The sequence below is a fragment of the Pundamilia nyererei genome, unplaced genomic scaffold (genome assembly GCF_000239375.1).
Source record: "Pundamilia nyererei isolate P.nyererei 1_Seehausen unplaced genomic scaffold, PunNye1.0 scaffold00026, whole genome shotgun sequence".
Taxonomy (NCBI): Eukaryota; Metazoa; Chordata; class Actinopteri; order Cichliformes; family Cichlidae; genus Pundamilia; species Pundamilia nyererei.
In genome coordinates, this window is record NW_005187427.1 from 331,392 (window position 1) to 351,259 (window position 19,868).

At 39.4% G+C, this 19,868-nt stretch overlaps 2 protein-coding genes across 2 annotated transcripts; one reads left to right on the forward strand and one right to left on the reverse strand.

Moving 5' to 3' along the window:
- Positions 1-4,378: 4,378 nt before the first annotated feature.
- cdkn2aipnl (CDKN2A interacting protein N-terminal like) lies at positions 4,379-7,050 on the forward strand. Its single transcript, XM_005727708.1, has 3 exons — positions 4,379-4,619; positions 6,478-6,583; positions 6,672-7,050. Exons 1-3 carry the CDS (start codon positions 4,408-4,410, stop codon positions 6,678-6,680), a joined length of 327 nt encoding a protein of 108 aa, XP_005727765.1. The 5' UTR covers positions 4,379-4,407; the 3' UTR covers positions 6,681-7,050.
- Positions 7,051-9,374: 2,324 nt separating this feature from the next.
- On the reverse strand, positions 9,375-19,868 carry ube2b (ubiquitin-conjugating enzyme E2B (RAD6 homolog)). The gene is made up of 6 exons (XM_005727709.1): positions 19,663-19,868; positions 14,937-15,017; positions 14,148-14,173; positions 13,045-13,134; positions 11,259-11,347; positions 9,375-11,108 (listed from the first exon to the last, which is right to left on the reverse strand). Exons 1-6 carry the CDS (start codon positions 19,704-19,706, stop codon positions 10,980-10,982), a joined length of 459 nt encoding a protein of 152 aa, XP_005727766.1. The 5' UTR covers positions 19,707-19,868; the 3' UTR covers positions 9,375-10,979.

Sequence of the window (19,868 nt, forward strand, 5' to 3'; positions counted from 1 at the left end):
TATATATATATATATATATGTACTGAGACAAGTGTTAACAAGCAGCAGAGCAGATGTACCTGATGAAGTTGGACAAGAAGATGGTTCAGGAAACATCGACATTTGAGTTAAAATAACAGCAGACAGTAAACAGTGGCCTCCATGGCACTAGCTGTACTGATGTCACTTTTCCCTTTCCAGATGGGCAAAAGGTAATTTCAGTGTTTATCGAAGGGATTCATGTCATTTGAGCAGAAACACATGATGTTTGTTGGTATTTGCTGTCACAGATGCTGCTTTTGTTTTCGAGCACCTTCCTTGGCGAATCGTGAGTTAAGGCATGAAATTCAATAGATCAGTATTGGCCTCCTTATGATAACTCACTCGACTGCGTGCAGTTTCTGAAGGTTTAACTTTTGCTATGTTAATAAAGATTGAACAAACTTCCCCATGAGGTGTAAATCCACTGACACTTTACGGAGAGGGTTAATTCTTCCTCACTGGCACACCCCCAGGTCTCTGGCTGAAAGGCTTACCTGTTGTCTGTGTCTTTCCCCAATTACAGCGTTCTCCTGAGTAAGCATACATTAGGTGACTCATCAAAAACGGCTGTCTGCCAGTGCTGGCTGGAACAGTGTATTATTTCAGCATCAGTGTATATTTCAAGCCAAGAGGGGAAGAGTGAAGCCATAAACTTAATGGGTTAGTTCACTCAATAAAGTGGTGACTTGTATGACTTGGAAGGGACCCAGAAATATAACATGCCCTGGAGTGCCGCCGATGGTTTTTCTGTGGGAATTGGAGAGGAGGTGAAAGTGGATCTGCATGTCCTTGTGAGTTTTCTTGTCTATAGGACTCGTCTGAGGTACATCTGAAGAGGCTACACTCAGTATTTAATATAGGTGTTCAGATGCGTGCATTATACATGTGCATTTATGAGGAAACATCAATCCTCGGTGCGCAGAGATTGTGTGTTTTTGTGTTGCAAACTTAGCAGGCAGATGGAAGATTAAGACAGCACCGTGTTCCTTTGGAGTTTGCTCATGCCTCCGTGTTCTTTTGTGATGGTGCGTGAAACACTCAGTTCGGAGCAGCAGGAGAATGCAGCCTGTCAAGACGAAGTTTTGCAACCACTTGAAGTAAACTGACACTGCGTGGAAATAGAATTGCAATGTTCAAGGCTCCACTGGAAACGAGGTGAAGATAAAACATCTGGGCGTTTAAAAGGCAAATAAGGGGACTGTCAGAAATCATTTTCAACTTAGTTATTCAGCAAATAAAGCCAATAAACACAGCCAGTGCAACAGCTTGACTCATTCATCACAGAGTTGTGTTTCTTTATTGTTATTTTTGGTTGCTCAGATATATCTTTTATATGTGGCGCTAACCTTGAGAGACACACCAAAAAAAAAATCAGGCTAAAAAATAAATCCTGGCACGCTGCTTGATGATTTGACCTCCATTAAATTGGGGTTAACTGAGCAGTCACGCACAAGTGAAACGACTGCAAAGAGCAGCCTGGCCTTTGCTAAGTGCCTACAGTGTTCACTGCACTTCACAAGGTCCTTACCTTCACATAAAGATGACTCCATATTTCTTCTTCTTCTTCCCCACATCTTTTTTCAGCTTCTCATCAGTGTTTCCGTCACATTAAATAAAATCCTGTCTGGTTCTGCACAGACGTTATTTCATGTTTGCACGTCTGAGTTTTGTTCCAACCTGCTTGGCCTGTTAGTCCCTCTAGATTGTGTCTCTCCGGCGTTCCTACGAGACAAATCTCATATGCTTTAGATGTTTACATAACCGGATACGCTTGGTGTGCGTGTCTTCTATAAATATTTGCCTGCCTATTGCATTCAGCCTTATAAAATTACATAACAACAATAATGGAAAACAAATGTATCATTTTTCACTTTTCACTGTTTATCTTCTCAATCAATTCCAACTTGCAACTCTTCTTTGTGGTCATTTTTGCAGCCCTTAAGCCACATTTCAAGTCTATTGATTATTTATTACCATGCAGAGCATAAAGCTACTCGGACCAGACCCTTTAATCTCACTGTTATTAGATGGATTTCGCTGTGCTCTGAAACGCAGCGACTGAGCAGTGTGCTTGTCTGTCTGTCCCTCTGAATTCATGTTGGCTTGCCTTTCCCTGGAATCCCTCTGCATATCAATGACTTCATGTCAAAACAAGCCCCAAATCCTCTGCTGTGTGCGAGTGAGAGCGTCATAAGGATGGAAGACTCTTGTAGGCTTATGCAGCGCACATATCTGTGCAGACAGAGGGAAATGGAGCCTGCCTGTGTGTGTCCCTGTGTGTGTGTTTGAGTATATCTGTGAGGTTGAATGACTGTCCATAAGCTCCTTTCCATAGACTGGAGGTCCAGTGTTTCTCTCTGATCATTCCTGGCAGGCTGGTCAAGTGCATAGAGATTTCACTCAAGTAAGAAGGAAAAAAAAAACATGAAAGCGAGTGAGCGAGCATGTGGTGCAAACATTTCACTGACACACTACCTGCTCCGTGAATTTCAAACATGGAAAGACGGCACAGAAGGAGGGGGGCGAGAAGCCCCGGGAAGCCTAAAGCTGTGTTGGCCCAACTACAGTCTACAGTCAGCTAATGTGGCTTCTTGGCAGCCGTTAAAGGCGGTGAGTGGCTCTCCTTAAATTTTGAGACTGCTGCACGTAAAAAGCAAAAACACGGATTCAATTAACATTACGGATGGCTTCGTTTCATTCATGCGAATCAGTGTCAGGGTCCAGAAATTACCACTTAACACGGAACACAGACTTATCCTTGAAGTGATCTCATCTGCTTTGATTAGTCAGACGATTAGAAGAAATGCGATCAAAAGCATTCCTGCCATGTAAGTGAATTGTTTTAATCACACTACACTCAGACCTCAGTAAATGTTCTGATTTTTTCAAAATAATACTTTAATAAATGCTAACTTATTATGTGCTTTAACAAAAAAAAATTAAAATATTTTTCCAACAAATTTAACAAAAAAATCTCATTTATATCTGCAGTCCCTGGGTGGAGTCTTTCAATAAATGAAATATTCAATATTTTTTTAAAAATAAAATAAAATTAAAAACAAGTAATAGTCAGAAGACAGTCATTTTCTGAGCTAAGATGGGGTGTTATGTTGTAGATTGAAGTACCAAAGATAAGTTTGAACATTTCTTAAAGCAATATTAAAACCAATAGAATCGTAATGACGCTGTTTCAGTTTTTAAAAAGTAAGAAAATAACGTTGAAAAAAACTTTTTTAAATTTATAATATAATATAATGTTTTTAAATGTGTGTACATGGCAAGGCTACATTTACTAAGCCATGTTAAATTCTCTTTTTGCGCTTGTTGGTTTTAGTTGTTACAGTATAGTTTATTATATATTTACTTAATTACAAAAAAATCTGGAATAAATAAATAAATGCAGAAATTGAGACATGAGATATAAATGTAAGAGAAAGCTCTCTAGATTATCTGAGAGGGATAATAATTACTGTCCATTACTGCCTGACTGTGGAGGGCCAAGAGTCCCAGAATGCAATAAATAAATACAAAATTAAACAATTAATTAAATGCATTGATAACAAATTTAAATTTGAAATAAATAATGACAAAAATTCAATTAAATTCACAATTTAAAAAAAAAATTCTGGTTCGTTTGCTGTTACATGCATAGCCAGTGAAGATAGATCGATACCAGATAATTGTTTGATGCGTCATCACAGAATTATTAGTGATGTGTGCAGTCAGGTATCCCAGAAAGCATTTTGAACAAAACTAGTTGCCTTTTATAGCTGAGCAACTTGACGGAGTGGTTATAAAACTGTATAAATAATTTTTTTTTTTAAAAACACAGGTAATTACATCTCCTTTTTTTTTTCATTGTAAATACTAAGCACCTGATGTCATCAGTTATGCTGCTGGCGCACTGTAAGCTCTGTCTTCTGCCCTACTTGCCAAGTGGGAAGTAACAAGTGTGCAAGTACAAACTCTGTGTACTTGTCACTGAGAAACACCCACTGAAAGAAACAACTCCACACCAAAACAGTGGGTTTAACTATATCGGCTTTAACCCCACTCCCCGACTTTAATGGGTGAGGCTGACACAATAAATTCATGAACCATAAAATAATCAATTAAATAGTAAAATAATATTATTGATTTTTAAATAAAATGAATTTATATGTTAATTTATTAATTATTTGATACATTATTTCTTAATTATGGCACTTCATAGTATCTCTGAAGCACACTGCATATGAAATATTGAGAGTTGCTGTTCACGTTTGGATGGCTCTGCTCCACCACTGCGTGGCGCTGTGGAAAACAAGCAGGGCTGTAAGACGACTTCAAAGACCCGCTTGAAAGGACAGGAAGTCGCTTTTGTTGTCTTGGCCGAGGGAGAGCAAGATGTCTTCCATGGACGTTCAGGATTTTATCCAGCAAAACCGAGCTGTGGCCGAGCAGGTGGAGAACTACAGAGGCTACTGGGAGAGCGACAAGCACTGGGAGCCCAGGCGGGAGTTCATCCTGCGGAACTTGAACGACTTTGAAGACTCGCAGCTGGACCACCTGCTCTCCCTCTCAATGGTGTGGGCCAACAACGTCTTCCTCGGCTGCCGGTGGGTAAACACAGCGTGCTTTCATGCCTCTAATTAAAGCCTGCTGACGGACACTTTTTCTAAGACAGCCGCTCCACAGCTCCCTCAGCCCGGGATGACTAATCACTGTTTTTAAGTTTAGTCTTCCTTATTAAACAAACTAAAGGGTTGCTAAAGGGTAACAACCAGTGTTCTCTTTTCTCTGAAATTATTATTAGTTTAATTTTAGATTTAGTATTTACTTACTTACTTATTATTATTGTTGTTGTTGTTCCTGCTGCTTACTTACCCCAAACTATTTATATTCAGAGTTTATTGTTTATAGTGAGGTTTATTTTCCGCTGGTGGGCTCGGTGCTGCCCCCTGCAGCACTGGAGTCGTCTGCATAAGCTGCAATGCTACTCTGCTACATTTGCTGCAGACGATGCTGAGTTTGTAAAGATTTGTAAAGATATCCTGCTGGATAAATTATGTGGTTACACATTTTTTAATGCCCCTAAAAATTGTGGTTCAGGGAAAAAATATAATGTATGTATAATGGAAATATCAAATGCAATATTGCATTGATATCAGTATATCAGATGTTTGTGCCGGCTACTGGACAACATCCAGTCTTTCTTCACTGGAAAAACAGTCTTTGGTTATCAGGTGGGTCTCTTTATAAAGTTACAGGCCTTGTTTTCAATTTAACCTATTTTTGTTACTGTTTGTGGTGGCATCTTATGTTTTTATATATGGTGTATATGGTAAAAATTCTGCCACATAAGAAATTGAAACCCTACGATTTAGCGATCCTCTAACCCCAAGCACTTGGCCAAAGTTGAAGGGAAAATCTGCCCTTAAAAATCTCCTCTGACTGGTTGCAGTGTTGTGAAAAACTATTTAAAATGATAAGTGGTTTCTCGATTCAAAAGGTCTGGTAGTAGTCAGGTCTGGGTAACCCACTCTCCAAACTCATGTTAAGCGTGTGCAGGCAGATATAGCTTGCAACCTTGCAACAGCAAGTATGGATGTGCAATCCCAGAGAAGCTACACTACCTGTGCAATGTGAATGGGCTTCATGGTTCTGCCTCACTCTACTAGCAATTACATGGATGTTAGCAAAAAGCAGAACTAGGGTGGGCTGTCTTTTTGTTGCCTCTCCAGTGCACATGTCACTTTCTTTTGCAACAAAGCAGGTTTCTTCTTCCCGGCTGACTAGATTGATTTACTGACATTTGTGATATACTGTGATTATGAAATGTATGCCTGATGCCTGACTTGATATGAATGATTTGGACTCTTAGACAGAAACTGTTTTTTGTTTTTCCAGTTATTTAAAACAAAATCTGTATTTTTTGTTACACACCAAACAACTTAACAGATCGACTTGTCATTGTAGTAATCTGTAATTGCAGCCACTGGGGTCTGCGACTGGTATTAGCTTTTGGACAGCAATAAACCCACAAAATTGGATTTTCATTTCAGTGAGTTTGAGGGCGCTCGAGGAGCAGCGCTGGCTGTTGAAGTGCATATTGGATGTCTTCTGTGATTACACCTTCTAAAAGACATTAATCCTCGGAATTGGTATAGGGTGCAATCATGCAAAAATGCCAGATAAAAGGGTATCACTATTTTTTCATCCATAAGTTTGCACTCAAAGGTGAATCAGAAGCAGGACTAAATTTCATTTATATGAAGGGAAATGTGTAGGAGGTGAAGAAACCATTCACATCTGTTAACTTTATCAAAGAATAAACAATTCTTCTCTTACCAGTATTATAGTTTTCTGTTGTTCAGTGATGTTATTTTCCCAGTGCACTATATCCTTACAGAAGAATATAAAGCACACGGATGAATTCTGGTTTAATGCAGTGTTATGTCTCATAATCGATGGCAGGTATAGCACAGAGCTGCTGGAAAAAGTGAAGGAAATGGCTGAAGGCATCGTAGTGGAGGACGCACCGGTCTTCAAGACGAGAGATGAGATTGTTAAGAAGCAACAGGTATGTCTGTGAACACACACACACACGCAGCATATACATACAGCTATAATGACAGTCTTTGTTCATGGATCTCTCTGCTCCGTCACAGGGTCGATGACCGGACCAGTCATGCTGGATCAACACAGACTGGATTCAGCTTTTATCACGTCAGACTATTTTTTTTTTTTTTAAATAGTTTTACAATCCTGGTGTTTTTAACCCTTACCTTACCTAACCCTTTGTGAGGAGTTCAGACATCAAAAGACATTTTTATTTTGAGCCAAAAAACTGGCCTTTTCAGACTTTCAGCCTTTTTTATTTGTGCACAAACAGCAGCGGTGTCTGCGGGAGTTTGAGCCCCACTGCTCGACTATTTCAATCAGTTTTACTTTAAAAAAAAAAAAAAAGTGTTTTTTAAATGTAGCTTCAAACTAAAGATGACACTGGTGTTCTTGTCTGAAGCACAATAAAGAACTTGTTTTATCATTTTTGTGTGGTCATTGCTGTCTAGGTCTGTGCCTCCTCCTGGTCACATTGTTTTTGACTACATTATGGAGCCACTCCATAGTTAATCATATACGGCAATAAAATACAAATACTGCTACTTATAACTATGTCGGTTCAACGAGCGCTCCGACATGTAGAAAAGTGAACTTTAGTTAAAAGTAAAGCTACAGAGGTTCACATGAAAGCTGTTAACTTACTCTGGCACGGTGTGTTGGCAGCTGTCTTATTTTACATGGCAGCAATACCTGCAGCAAGCAGGAGTGACTCTAAAGGGTGCACTAGACCATATTTACTTGAAGGCTTTAGCAACATTATTTTGCAGATTTCTCTGAATACATTAAAACAATTTAATCAATATGTTTCAAAATATGAAAATTAAAGCTTTTTTGCAGACCAGTGAAAATATAGGTCAGTAAAACTCTTGAGCAGCTGACCTGGGGCTGTGAGGCTGAACACTCGATTATTATTAACATTAATTATTAACATGTGCACCGTCAGAACGTCTGTTTTCTTCAGCAGGAAGCTTTGCAAAAGCACAGGGCAAGCCTCAGTTCTGAGAATGCTGATATAATTGCTTCTCTTCATTACAACCACCACATTCTCCTTTAAAGGCTTACAGACACGCATACCAAGTGATTCACAAGCAAAGTTAAACACGCAGACATGCACTCACCAAACTGACTTCATCCCACAGATTCAATACTGTGAGAACTGTTTTTTAGTTCTACTAATATATGAGAGCTTCCCAAAAATCTATTTCATCTTAAGCCACGGTTTAGTGGCTTAACATTAACATTTTGGGACATTACTGTACTTGTGATTCATTTTTGCATTTAATAAAATCTGATTTAATATGCCACACAAATACAATGAATGGATTTAGGTTTTGGCAAAATTTACCGTATTTCCCGGACTACAAAGCGCACCTGAATATTAGCCGCACAAGCTAAAATCAGGGGAAAATCCTGTTTTGTACATACATTAGCCGCACCTGACCAAAAGCCGCAGGTGTTTCAATGTTGACTTATCATATGTAAGAGAATATGCACAAAGGGAATTGTCAGGAAAGAGATGGCTGTTTGGAGAGACACCCCTTTTATTAATATTTTGAAAAACAAGTTATGGGTACATATTTGCATAACTTTTTAGGTATATGTACAAGTAGCGGTAATTACAAGTACGAAACATGTACTGTGCTTCATAAATGAGTAACAAATGTAGTACATAACAATAACCTGCAGCACACCAGAAAAATAGATTCAGCCTACCTTTTAGGCTCAGGTGCAGTGACACGGCTTTAACAAGAAGAAAAGTCAGTCATTCACCACCATCTTCCTGCGCACTAAAACCACCAAAGTCCTCTTCTCCAGTGTCGGATACGAACAGGCTCAGGATGGCTACGTCATCCACTCTCAGCTTCTCTCCTTCGTTGTCACTTACAAAACCAAAGAAATCCTCGTTGTCAGTGTCAGAGTCAGAGTCGAACACCCTCAGAAGGGCCGTGGCGGTGTCCTCCTCTCCATCATGCAGCAGTCCAGCCCTTCGAAATCCGTTGGTGATCATGGATGTTTTCACACTTTTCCACGCTGTCAAATTCCACCGGTGGAGTTAGGCATAACTTGCTTTTCGCAAGTTTATCGCCGCTCGTCATCCACGACTCCCGCTGAACGCGTAGCGTTAATTTGAAGTTTGTTTTTCGCGCTACTTGTACGGCACTATGTTGCCTGGCGGATGGACACGTGACCAACACACCACTCTTGAACCCAGATACTGTGTGTCTGATCACATGCCCTTCCGCCAGGCAACGTAGTGCCGTACAACAGCGGAACAAACAAAACAAATCGGCTTACGATATGACAAAAATCATGGACAATCCATAGAAAAGCCGCACCTGACTAAAAGCCGCAGGGTTCAAAGCTTGTGCAAAAAGTAGCGGCTTATAGCCCGACAATTACGGTACTATTGCTCATTAATAACAGTACATCTTATCAATCACTGCAGTACTAATCTCAAGTTTTGATGAAGCTCGCATTGATTTTGGTACGAGCAGCGTAAAGACAGAGGCTCAGCAAACATGCCAGAAATGTTGCAATATCTTGCTTTAACCAAGTTACATGACAATATGAAAAACTACAATACTCTGTGTAATAGTTCCACCCTATAGTTAATTATGAGACCGGCTGTCGGTCTCTTCGCGTTAATCCTGTGGGTCCAGGTTACCTGTGTCACCTGGAATTAACCCAGCCTGGTAAAGCGCACAAGGAACCGGATGGATGAATAAATGACCAGAACCTGTGTCAAAGTCTGAAAAATGTGTTTTTTTTATTATGTTTATACAGCATATCGTTAAGTATACATTATGTTTATTTCACAAAATTGTTTTTTATAACATATCCCTTCTGCTTATTGGGTGAGATAAGTCACAAGCCACAATATAACCTTTATTATCAAGGAAAAGAGGAATTCTGGTTTATGATGACTGATTACTTAGCTGGAGTCGGGCAGGTTAAGTGAGTAATTTACACTCGAGGGATGGCGTTTTTAAATGGGGGAATAAGAGCAAATAAAACGGTGGGCAAAAAGCAGGAATGAAAACAACTTGAGCCCTTAGGAAAACAGTTGACATCACACTCTTGGAACAGGCTTTATGATCTTTGCAGCAGTTTGTTCTTATCCAATCAATTCTCTTATAAAGTGCCCAAAAATTATAGGGGGAAAAAAAAAAAAACGTATGAAGCTTTCATTCTCTGCTTATTTGCTAATTCAGATGTCAGCTGTGTCATTTTTAAGAGAAAGAACAAAAGCACCGACTGTGTTCAGGCTGACACATGTCACAGGCGACAAAGCATTCAGAAGTCATTTACTTTCTTTGACAAACTAAATGAGAAAACCAAGAGGAGAACAGTTTGACTGCAAACAGTAAAAAGGTTCAATAAATAGAAAAAAGCAGACTAAAGAAACACACGATGTAGAAGCAGAGTAGCTCCAGCAATGCCAATTCTGTCCCCATCCCCCCCACATCGAATGATACAGCGACACCACCCACATCTGAACTCGCTGGCTAAGGGCCATCAGGCCCTACATATATTTTGATTATAGCATTATATGCGGTTTCTAATATACCAAAGAATGAAACTGTCGGGGACTGCAGAGCCTCAGTCCAAGTTTTTCGTGTTAATATTCACTTTCTCATAACCCTCTCAAACAACCTTCTTCTACCCGCGAGCAGAAATGATTAAAAGAAAAGCTCAGAGATTGCCAGTCATGATTCATCAGTGCAAGGGAGACTTGGCACTGCTGCAGCCTGTGACGTCTGCGAGCCCAAACCTACAGCATCTCTTAAAATAAACAGAGATATGCTGGAAGAGATCAGGGACTGCTCTTTATCAGCTGAATCTGCTGTAGACTTCAAAGATGACGATGATGGTGATGATGCTACCGATTTTGGCTTTTCCCACGACTTTCAAAATAATGATTCAGTCATTGATGTGCCCCTTTCTTAGCCAAGTTGTGGATACAAAAAAAAAAAAAAAAAGAGGGGGGGATGGGAAGGAGTCTGTGAAACACAAACAGCATCATTCCAACCAGAGATATATTACAAATTCTGTTAGCAATAACTTATGTCACATCATGCAATAAAAAAATAAAATAAAAGTAAAGACAGGGAACAAATACAAGATTGATTTCCCCTCTCCTGTTTCCCTAAAATGCATTGGCAAGCAAGGTAATGTCCATTCTGGTTTGGTTGTTCTTGCACCCCCCCCCCAGTGTGGCACTTAAGTTCTTCTGATATAGTTGCTGTGTTTTCTTTTTTCTTGATTTTTTTTCTCGATGAGGTAAAAATGAGAGACTGAAGTACTTGGATGGTGAAGAGTGGGTGATGGAGAGAAGAGCAGAGAGCAAGAGGAGCTCAGACATCCACCCAGCTCTGCTCCACGATGGCCGTCACCCTCTTCTCGTACTCTCTCTTGTTTTCCTGATAGAGCTGTGCGGCCTGACTGTTGGCTGGGCTGTTGGGGTTTGGCTCGTCCAGCAATGACTGCGAGAGAGAAAAAGGAAGACTAATGATGAAAATGTTGACATCCTGAAGGTTAAATAACCAGGAGAGATACTTCGGATGTCCCTGTATAGAATCATCATGCTTCACCGTGAATTAAAATGTATGAAAAGGGAGTGAAACACGACCAACCTGGATGGAGGTGAGTATGGACGACACATCGTATGTGGGGCTCCAGCGATTCTGAAGTATGTCTAAACATATACTGCCATCTGCGTAAACTGACATGCAGAGAAAAAGATCAGCAACACATTTACAACTAAAGCTAATGAGGAATGTATCCGTGACCATTCATTTTATGCTAATGTGCGTTATATTTAATGCTGTATGCGTTCATATTTATTTGTTGCCCCTTGTTTTCTCATTGTACTGTTTTTGTTTGACCTGCCAGAGGCTACAGATTAAATATAGACATTAATGTGCGCCGTCCCTTTAATAAATACATGACACTTTTTTAAATTAAACATTTAAATTGAATTTAAATCATCAAGACAGTTTCTTTACATTACTGGTGAAGTACATTGTAATCTGGTGCTTGTTCTTATTGTAGCACTGCAAACTGAAAACTTAAAAATGAAACAAAGCCATAAATAAGTCTAACATATTACGTACATAACTCATCACAATGCCGGCATCCACCAAGGTTATTATAGTTCATAAAAATGTGTGAAAATACATTTTAGGCTCTGATGCATGTTTATTGAGACTGCGAGATCTGGAAGACTGGGTCTACAACCAGAAACTGAATAAAATAACAAACCATTAAAAAGGAAAATTGACAAATTTACAACATGTTTAGCAAGAGTTGGATATTTATTCTGAGTAAAAATGTAAAAAAGTTAAACATTCTTACAATTTCATTTTTAAACAGAGGATTGGGCCGCTGGTATAAACCTAGTGGAAAGTTGCAGTGGTTCATTTTTGCTCCTGGACATTTTTTTTAACTCTTTAAAAGAAAAAATATATATATTAACACTGTAGGGTTTCATTTAATAGCTACAGAAGTCTTGATGTGTGTTTATTTGCACAAAATATATTAAATATTACACAATCATCTACAAAAACCTACAATTTTTTTAGATTGGGTTTAAAACTGAAGCATAGGGGTGCTGGTTTATCTGGCTGGATTAGCTCACTGGTTCAGCATGTGACTCATTTGGCATAAGGTTAATGTGGAGGCCGCCCTGATGCCATTTACTGTTCTTTCTTTCAGCTTTCCTGACGCCTTTCTACCTGCTACAATAAAAGCTAGACACAGATAAAGTCCTCAGTCTTTAAACTTGTAGACTTTACTGCAGGCTGTCCACTCTCCTTCTATGAGATATACCTGCAGCCTATAGACAGGGATGATGTTACACTGTAAAATATAAATCTACTCATAGATTGTGCAACATTCTTATAGATTTAGTGTAGAAGGTAATTAAAATAGCCAGTAAAAATCTGATCTACTGGCCTGGCAGCCAAAACGTGTTATGTTGAACACTTATTCTAGTATACTTCAACACATAGATCACATAAACATACCTGAAGTTTTAAAATCTATTTTTATATTATATATATGTTGTAACAAAGATGTTTTTAAAGAAATAAAAGGCAATGATTATGTAAATAATTTAAAATTTTATTCCTACAATTTGTTTTTTAGCACAATTTTATATAAACCCGATTGAAAAAGTAACATTTTAGATGATCTGTAACAGATAAAGGATATAGTATAGATATAATACACACAAATAGAGCCATTACAAGTAAAAGTATTTCTGTATCAACTATAATGTGTTCAGAAATGACCCCACACTGTCATTTTATTCACTAGACTAGCTTAGTTGCTTGAAGGTCAGAACACTTTGTAAGCTTCAGTGAACATGGGTGCTGCACCACTGATAATTGAGGGCATTTCAGCTGCTAGCCCACTTACCATTTGGGTGAAACATTCTGGAGACAAACCGAACCGTGGGAGGCTTGTTTGGGTACTCCTCAGAAAACTCTATCAGAAGCTTAAATGTTCCTGCAGAGATAGACGGAGAGGGTATGAGGCAGAACAAATGACAGACAGAGGGAGCGCGAGGGGGGGTGAACGTAAGTAATTTTGCAAGGAGAATACAGATGTGAAGGATGGAGGGAGTCAGACAAAATGAGGGAAAGAATTATGTTACTATAAATATCAGCAGCTCGACTGAAAAGAGAAGCTGGAAAGCTAATTATTATAAAAGTAGCAATGGACAGTTTTAAATCCAAGCTTGGAGAAAACTGTATGAACGCTGCCTGCCCGCCTGGCAGGGGGACGACAATACCACATCAGCCTTTTATGGTCGAGGGGTAAAAATCGTACTTTATGATGCTGCGTCACCGACCTACAAACTTCTGTTCAATTCACATCATACTATAGTTAAAATAAGTACTTTTATTCATATTTATAGAGCCAGTGCGTGGATACAGCGAGTTTTCAGCCCACCAAAACTGAGCCCCTGATAATTGTTCAGTTGAAATTACTGCAGCTGTGATAACTTGCCAAAGGGACTCCTATACAAAAAATTAGACTACAACTTCTTCAACTTTCAAGGATTAAATGTCAGTTCCCCTTTCTACTTAAAAATAATTGTAGCAGTTCCTAACTCTCAGAGGTCTAGTTGTTATCACATGATTAAAATATGATGACCGATTAAAGTACCAATTTGTTTTCAATTTAAGTCATTTTAAATGCATTTCAGGCACTTAAACCACTCCAGATACTCAATTTGTAATCATTTCTAACTTACAATTAAAAAAAAAGAAGCTATCTACTCAGAGGTGTGGCGATCCTCACGATAATTGTGGGATTTTGTGCTCAGGTAGACTGATTATTTGAGCATGCAACCCATAATCATTTCACTACACACATGCTGCCCGAAAAGTAATAATACATTGACTGAGTTCTCCGACTCTACAACAACATCACGAGTTCAAGGCAAAGTTAAACCACATCTAGAACTCAGATAAACATGAGGCTGCACTTTAGATGACTCAAAATGTAGAACTTACCATCTTCAAATGGTGTTCCCACAGGCCTGCAGAAGGCAGAGAGAGAGAGATTTAAAATGTTTCCAAAATCCAAATATCCCCACTGCTAATCCCCATCAAGACCCTCTCTAGTAGTACTGCAGTCTGTCCTTCAAGGAGTAGAAGCTCTGCAGACACCAGGGTCCATATTTACTAAGCTCTTCGTGCTCACACAGAACATGTTGAGGGGCCAATTAAAACAGCTGCCTTCATACTTTACATGTGTAGCAGCCTCCCCTTTGATTTAGGTGAGCAACTACGATCGAGTGTATTTTTATAAACCCATGTGAGTATTTCTAATTTGGTTTTGTTACACATCCTTGGTCCTGGTTGGATTTCTAGTTACTTTCAGCTATTCAATTTGCTTGTGCATTTGATGTTTTATTAATTCTTGCGACTTAAATTTCACATCACTTCTGAGTAGATTTTTCTCTAGTCGCTCTTCTTTTAAACACGCACAGCAAATTATCCACCAGAGATACACCCAGTATGCAAAAAGCTACTTCTTTAATACGGGTTTATTCTTAACACACTTTCTTATCTCTAACAGTGTCTTCCAGCCCTCTCTTCCACTGAACACTTGCTGTGACTCCACATGCTGATTTTCCAGACTGCTCTGTGCAACAATCAGGGCTGCAATCAGAAACACTTTTTAAAGCAGAAGGATGTTGTGGACGAGAACACAGTGGGGGTGGGTGGGTTGCAGAATCTGCGCATCACAATCGCAGTGGCACAGTCAAGACGGCAGGGCGGATTTAGAGAATGACTCACCCAAAAATAACAGCGTTCCAAAGCATGATGTTGTTCTCTGATGGCGCTCCGCTCACACCGGTAGGAGGATCTTCTTGAAGTCTGGGCAAGACGAAGAAAGAAACAGAGACTTTAGAGTGAAGAAAAAGAGGTGAGACGAGAAGACATACACAGCAAAAAAGCCTGAATCAGTGGAAAGGGAGGCAGGGACATGAAGTAAAGGAGCAAAAGCAGGAGGGGGGGGATAAAGGGGAGAAAAACATGAAAAAGAATGATGGCAAAAAGAAAAACCCCTTAGATGTAAAGGGAGAGAAGCAAGTGGGAAAGACAGCTGAGGAGGGGTGATGGTTTTAATTAACAGCTTTACTGCAGGAAAATTAGCAATCAAAACACGAACTGCTGTATCAACACGACTTTCAACAGACAGCCACGCTCGCAGGATCAACAGCACTATGACAGTCCTGTTGTCACATGTCAGTGAACATAAGTGCTCATCTGAAGCACTGCAGCACCAGTATTGTATCCACAGTTACCATCAAATCTCTGGTGTTGTTAATACAAAGCACTTAAGCCATCAAGTCGACCTTCACCTGAAATGACTTCAGAGTAGCACCGACGGGCTATCAGAACAACGTCGAAGCAGGAAACAAGCGGGAGCCAAGAGCCTACACTACAAAGTAAACTCAACACATCCAGGATCTCTTTTCCTAATCTGGCTTCCCTTACCCTACCATCAGCCATCATCAGATTGTGTTATCACCACAAGACAACCCAGGCTACCCAACTAAGAGCACTAATGAAGCATGACTAGCACACACGACACGTTCAGCCACAGCACTGCTCTGAGAGGGAGGCAAATTGGGTAAGCAGTTTTAGCCTATGTGCAAGTTTTATATAAGGTCAGCAAGAAAAAAGCCCTTTTTTGGCATCACGTCATTATATTAAAGGTTACACACACACACACACGCACACACACACACACACACACACACACACAAAAAGAAACTATTTAAAAACTGCTTGTAGCCAATAGCAAAAAGAAAAAATGTACTGATTCAAATCTGTGTATTATCATCTGTGTTTGACCTTTTCACCTCTACTGTGACCTTGGACCCAGACCTTCCCAGTAATAGGAAGCCTGTAGTACTACAAAATAAACCTACCTTTGTTTTAATTAAGCATATTAAAATATCCTACAAGTAATATTTTCCCACCATCTTCCACAATGTGCTGATGAAAGTACTGCGAATCATATTCCAACCATAACCTTTACATTTCCTCTATAGACGCTCTACACTGCTAAATAATTCAGCAAGTTTGGTTGCAGAACCATGTGGAGACAAGTGATGAAAACCGGCACATCTACATGTCCAAACATTCTGGCTAATTGATAAAACTTATGTTTCTTCGTATCTCAGCAGCTAGACCCGGCCTGGCAGACTGGGCTCTAAATGAAATCACTTTAGTGTTGTTGTTTTTTTTAACAAGTTAAGGTGGAATAACTCTGCTATGTTTTCAAACATAATGTTTCATATTATATCTTCTCTACACAGACCTCGATCTGATCCGATGAAAGGTAAAAGATTGTCAAATGAGTGCCAGTCAAAGATTTGGAAACCATCGCTTTTCACATGATAGCGCTTGTAATTTGAAGGTAAAAGAGTGAGAAGGTAAAAATAAGAAACTAAAAAGGGTTTGAGATCATATATACATTTGTTTTGGACTGTTCAGCACCCAAATGATTTATTGGCTAACCCAAATTAACCACAGCTGGATTAATCATAATTAAAAATAATAATTAGTCGAGGCTCCACAAATAAAACTACCCAGGCGTGCCTGACAAACGACATGCCACAGCAGCAACTGCCTAGCAACAGAGGCGTCAGCAAATCAAAACAGGTGTGGCAGCGGGTCAACAATTTAAATGAAGTTTCCGACAGCGGCCTCAATAAAATCCGTGTTGGCTATCAAACTGATTTCTGAAGCTCATGGTAGATTATTGTGCAACATTAAAGGTCTTGCTTCAAATCACCAAATCTATATAGGCCAAGTCCGGCAGTCACTACAGGCTATTGAGGCCTACAATTCCAGGCCCGGTTTAAAAGCTGGTTTAATAAGAGCTTATAGCTATAAAACAAGGTAGGCTGATTTGTGCGTCTGTGAGTGCAGATCCATGTCTAAGTCCCTTGCTGTAGACGGACCCACTGCAATTAACCTCATTTACAGTAATCTCCCTGAACTCTTTGCTGGTAAAGGGAAGCTCCACTGAGTTCATCTTCTAGGATAGACCGATAGTTTATTTTACTTGAAACGTGGGGATTACTCACAAGTCTGCAGTAAGGAAGATTAGGGCAAGTACGGGACTGTTGATGAAGAGACTGCGTGGTGGTAAATTTGACATGAATTGTCAGAAAATAAACTGGGAATGCATTTTAATATATTAGCAGTTATTATGTTATTATTATATTAAGCTATTATGTAAAAATAAAAACAGGATTATTTGCCTTAACTATATGTGGACCAAAACATGCTCTCTGACCTCTAGAGACCGACGGCTGAGGCCAGAAAACACCCGATTAAGATTTAAAATTTAAAAGACTAGCCTCTTATCCCTACTATTCCAGCCTCTTTGATTCTCTTTCTTTGATTGAATCCTGAACTGAAATTAGCCCATTAATTTCAAATTAAAAGCCTCCTTTTGTAAATCAGACACATAAACCCCAAAACTGAGGTTACATATTTTTGGGGGGGAGAGGTTTGGCTTTTCCTCAATAGAAAGCATTAAATAAGTAATAAAGTAAGCATTTAGCAAAACAGACTCAATGCCTATGAAAAGGAAAACTGCTCTTATATAAGAAACATTCATATCATCTTTTTGTAGTTATATATCATGAAATACATCCAACATGTTTTCTCTTTAAATAGAGACAAAAAGTACAACTTGGTTTCATGTGACATTAGTAACTGTCATTTTAGACTCTTTATATCAGACACTGCATTGTTGCAGGACTTTAATTGCAATCCCTCATAAAACTGTTTATTATTCTAAAAACAGTGTGGTCAAGATAATCATTCATCTCAAACAAAGCCTTCTGGGAATGATGCAGTTTAGCAAATTCAAACACCCGGGGTTAAAAAAGGTACACAAAGTGTTATAACATGTGCCAAAAGAGGTTTTAATGCTCTCTAATAGAAATCAGAGCTTACACACTATTTAAAATATCCATGTGTTATATGAAAGGGTAATACCTGATTTTAAGCTAAAATGCGCTAAAATGTAACTACACGTATAATCATAAGTCTTCCTCATAGTAATATGCCCTACAAACTCAGTATTTCATTAGCATAAAGAGAATGTATCTACTAAACAATAAAACTATTTTAAGAGTGCAGAGAGATGCCCTGTTTCTCTTTCTTTTTAGCTCTGACAATGTGTGTATACATTCAGAGTCAGCTCTGAAGTCTTCTCTCCTTCCTGTGTTTCGGTAAAAGTAACTGCAGTTTGTGGTTTATCAGCTCCAGCCCAGCACGAGCGGCCCAGTTTCATTCATGAAGGCAGCAATGCAGACAACAACGTACAAGAAGAAATGCCACAGCTCACTGCAGCGTGGACTAAAATTATTTCTGAAAATGTATCTGGCGAAGAAAAGAAGGTTAAGCCTTACTGAATATAGTCAAAAAGAAAGGACCACAGCATTTATTTACCGTCTTATTACACCTAAATTACTGAGCTAAAACCCCACACAACAGTGTAGCGGCCCATTTTTAAGAATATATACACTTTGACTTACAGGTCAAACAGTTGAGGTTAAGCAATACCATGCAAGACTGAATTCAATCAGCCAGCACTGGCGTGGACACATGCTGATTCGGGCATGTGCAATTGTGTTTCCCTTGCCTCAGTGTCACCATTTACCACCTGGGGACTAGCAGAGCAGAGTTCAGTTACAGTGACACATTATCCCCTCCGCTTCAATGCCTGCTCTTAGTAGAATAGCTCAGCATCTTTTTTCCACTGACAGGTGTGTGTGTGTCTGTTATTCACGCACACACAGTTGGATGCCATATGGAGCGAGGCAACAGATTGGGGATAGCAGGTATTACAAGCAGGCCCTTGCCAGGTGTTATTCCCCCAGGAAGCCTTAACATATTCTTTTTGTTATCGTATCATCACGTACTAACTGTGTGTATTAAATATCTGGATTTAAAATAAAGCATCAGAAACATATAGATAGAGCAATCCCCGACCACAAACCTTGGCGAAACCTGCAACCCCTAGGATGAAATATGACCATGCCGACTGATTGACTTACTTGAAAGCACAATATAAACCTACAGCTTGCAGACTGCGGGTATTAATAGGATAAATCCTGTGACATTTAGCTTCTAATCGGGGCCAGTTAAGCCAAGACAAACGGTCACCAATAAACCTCTGCAAGTGAAGCTGATCCCACACCAAAAAAAGAAAAAAACAAAACTAGCCATAAAAAAAGAAAACGTTATTCCCTCGGTACAAAAACCTCACCCCACTGCAGAACACAAACAGCGTTTGAATGATCCCCTAGCGTCTCGGTTACTTCATTAGCCATCAAATATCGACAAACCATAACCGATGAGCCTGTCTCACATTAACTCCTGCCTGGGTTTCTGCACAGCATTGTTTGCACCAGGAGCTAACACTAAGCTAGCTGCCGACAGCTTCATGGGCTAAAGCTACACAGAGATGCCCAAACGATGAGGACGGTACCTTTTAAAATCTCGCATGAGCCGTCTCCTTGCCGGTGTCGACATAATTCAAAATGTGTTAAAAATACAGATATTTAAAAAACAATAATAATAACCCAAGACCATAGACCGAATACTGTCGGAAACAAAATCCGGTACTTCTTCCGCTTGCAGCTCTTTTCTTCTTCTCCCTGAACCACTGGCTAGCTTTAGCTATTTATGGTGACG

Bases quoted from the DNA above. Each gene is read 5' to 3' on its own strand.
- cdkn2aipnl (XM_005727708.1), top strand. From the start codon at position 4,408: ATGTCTTCCATGGACGTTCAGGATTTTATCCAGCAAAACCGAGCTGTG. The intron at 4,620-6,477 runs GTGGGTAAACAC...AATCGATGGCAG, and splicing joins AACGTCTTCCTCGGCTGCCG to GTATAGCACAGAGCTGCTGG.
- ube2b (XM_005727709.1), bottom strand. From the start codon at position 19,706: ATGTCGACACCGGCAAGGAGACGGCTCATGCGAGATTTTAAAAG. The intron at 14,174-14,936 runs GTGAGTCATTCT...TGCCTTCTGCAG, and splicing joins TGGAACGCTGTTATTTTTGG to GCCTGTGGGAACACCATTTG. The intron at 11,109-11,258 runs GTTGGTCGTGTT...TCTCTCTCGCAG, and splicing joins CCATACTCACCTCCATCCAG to TCATTGCTGGACGAGCCAAA.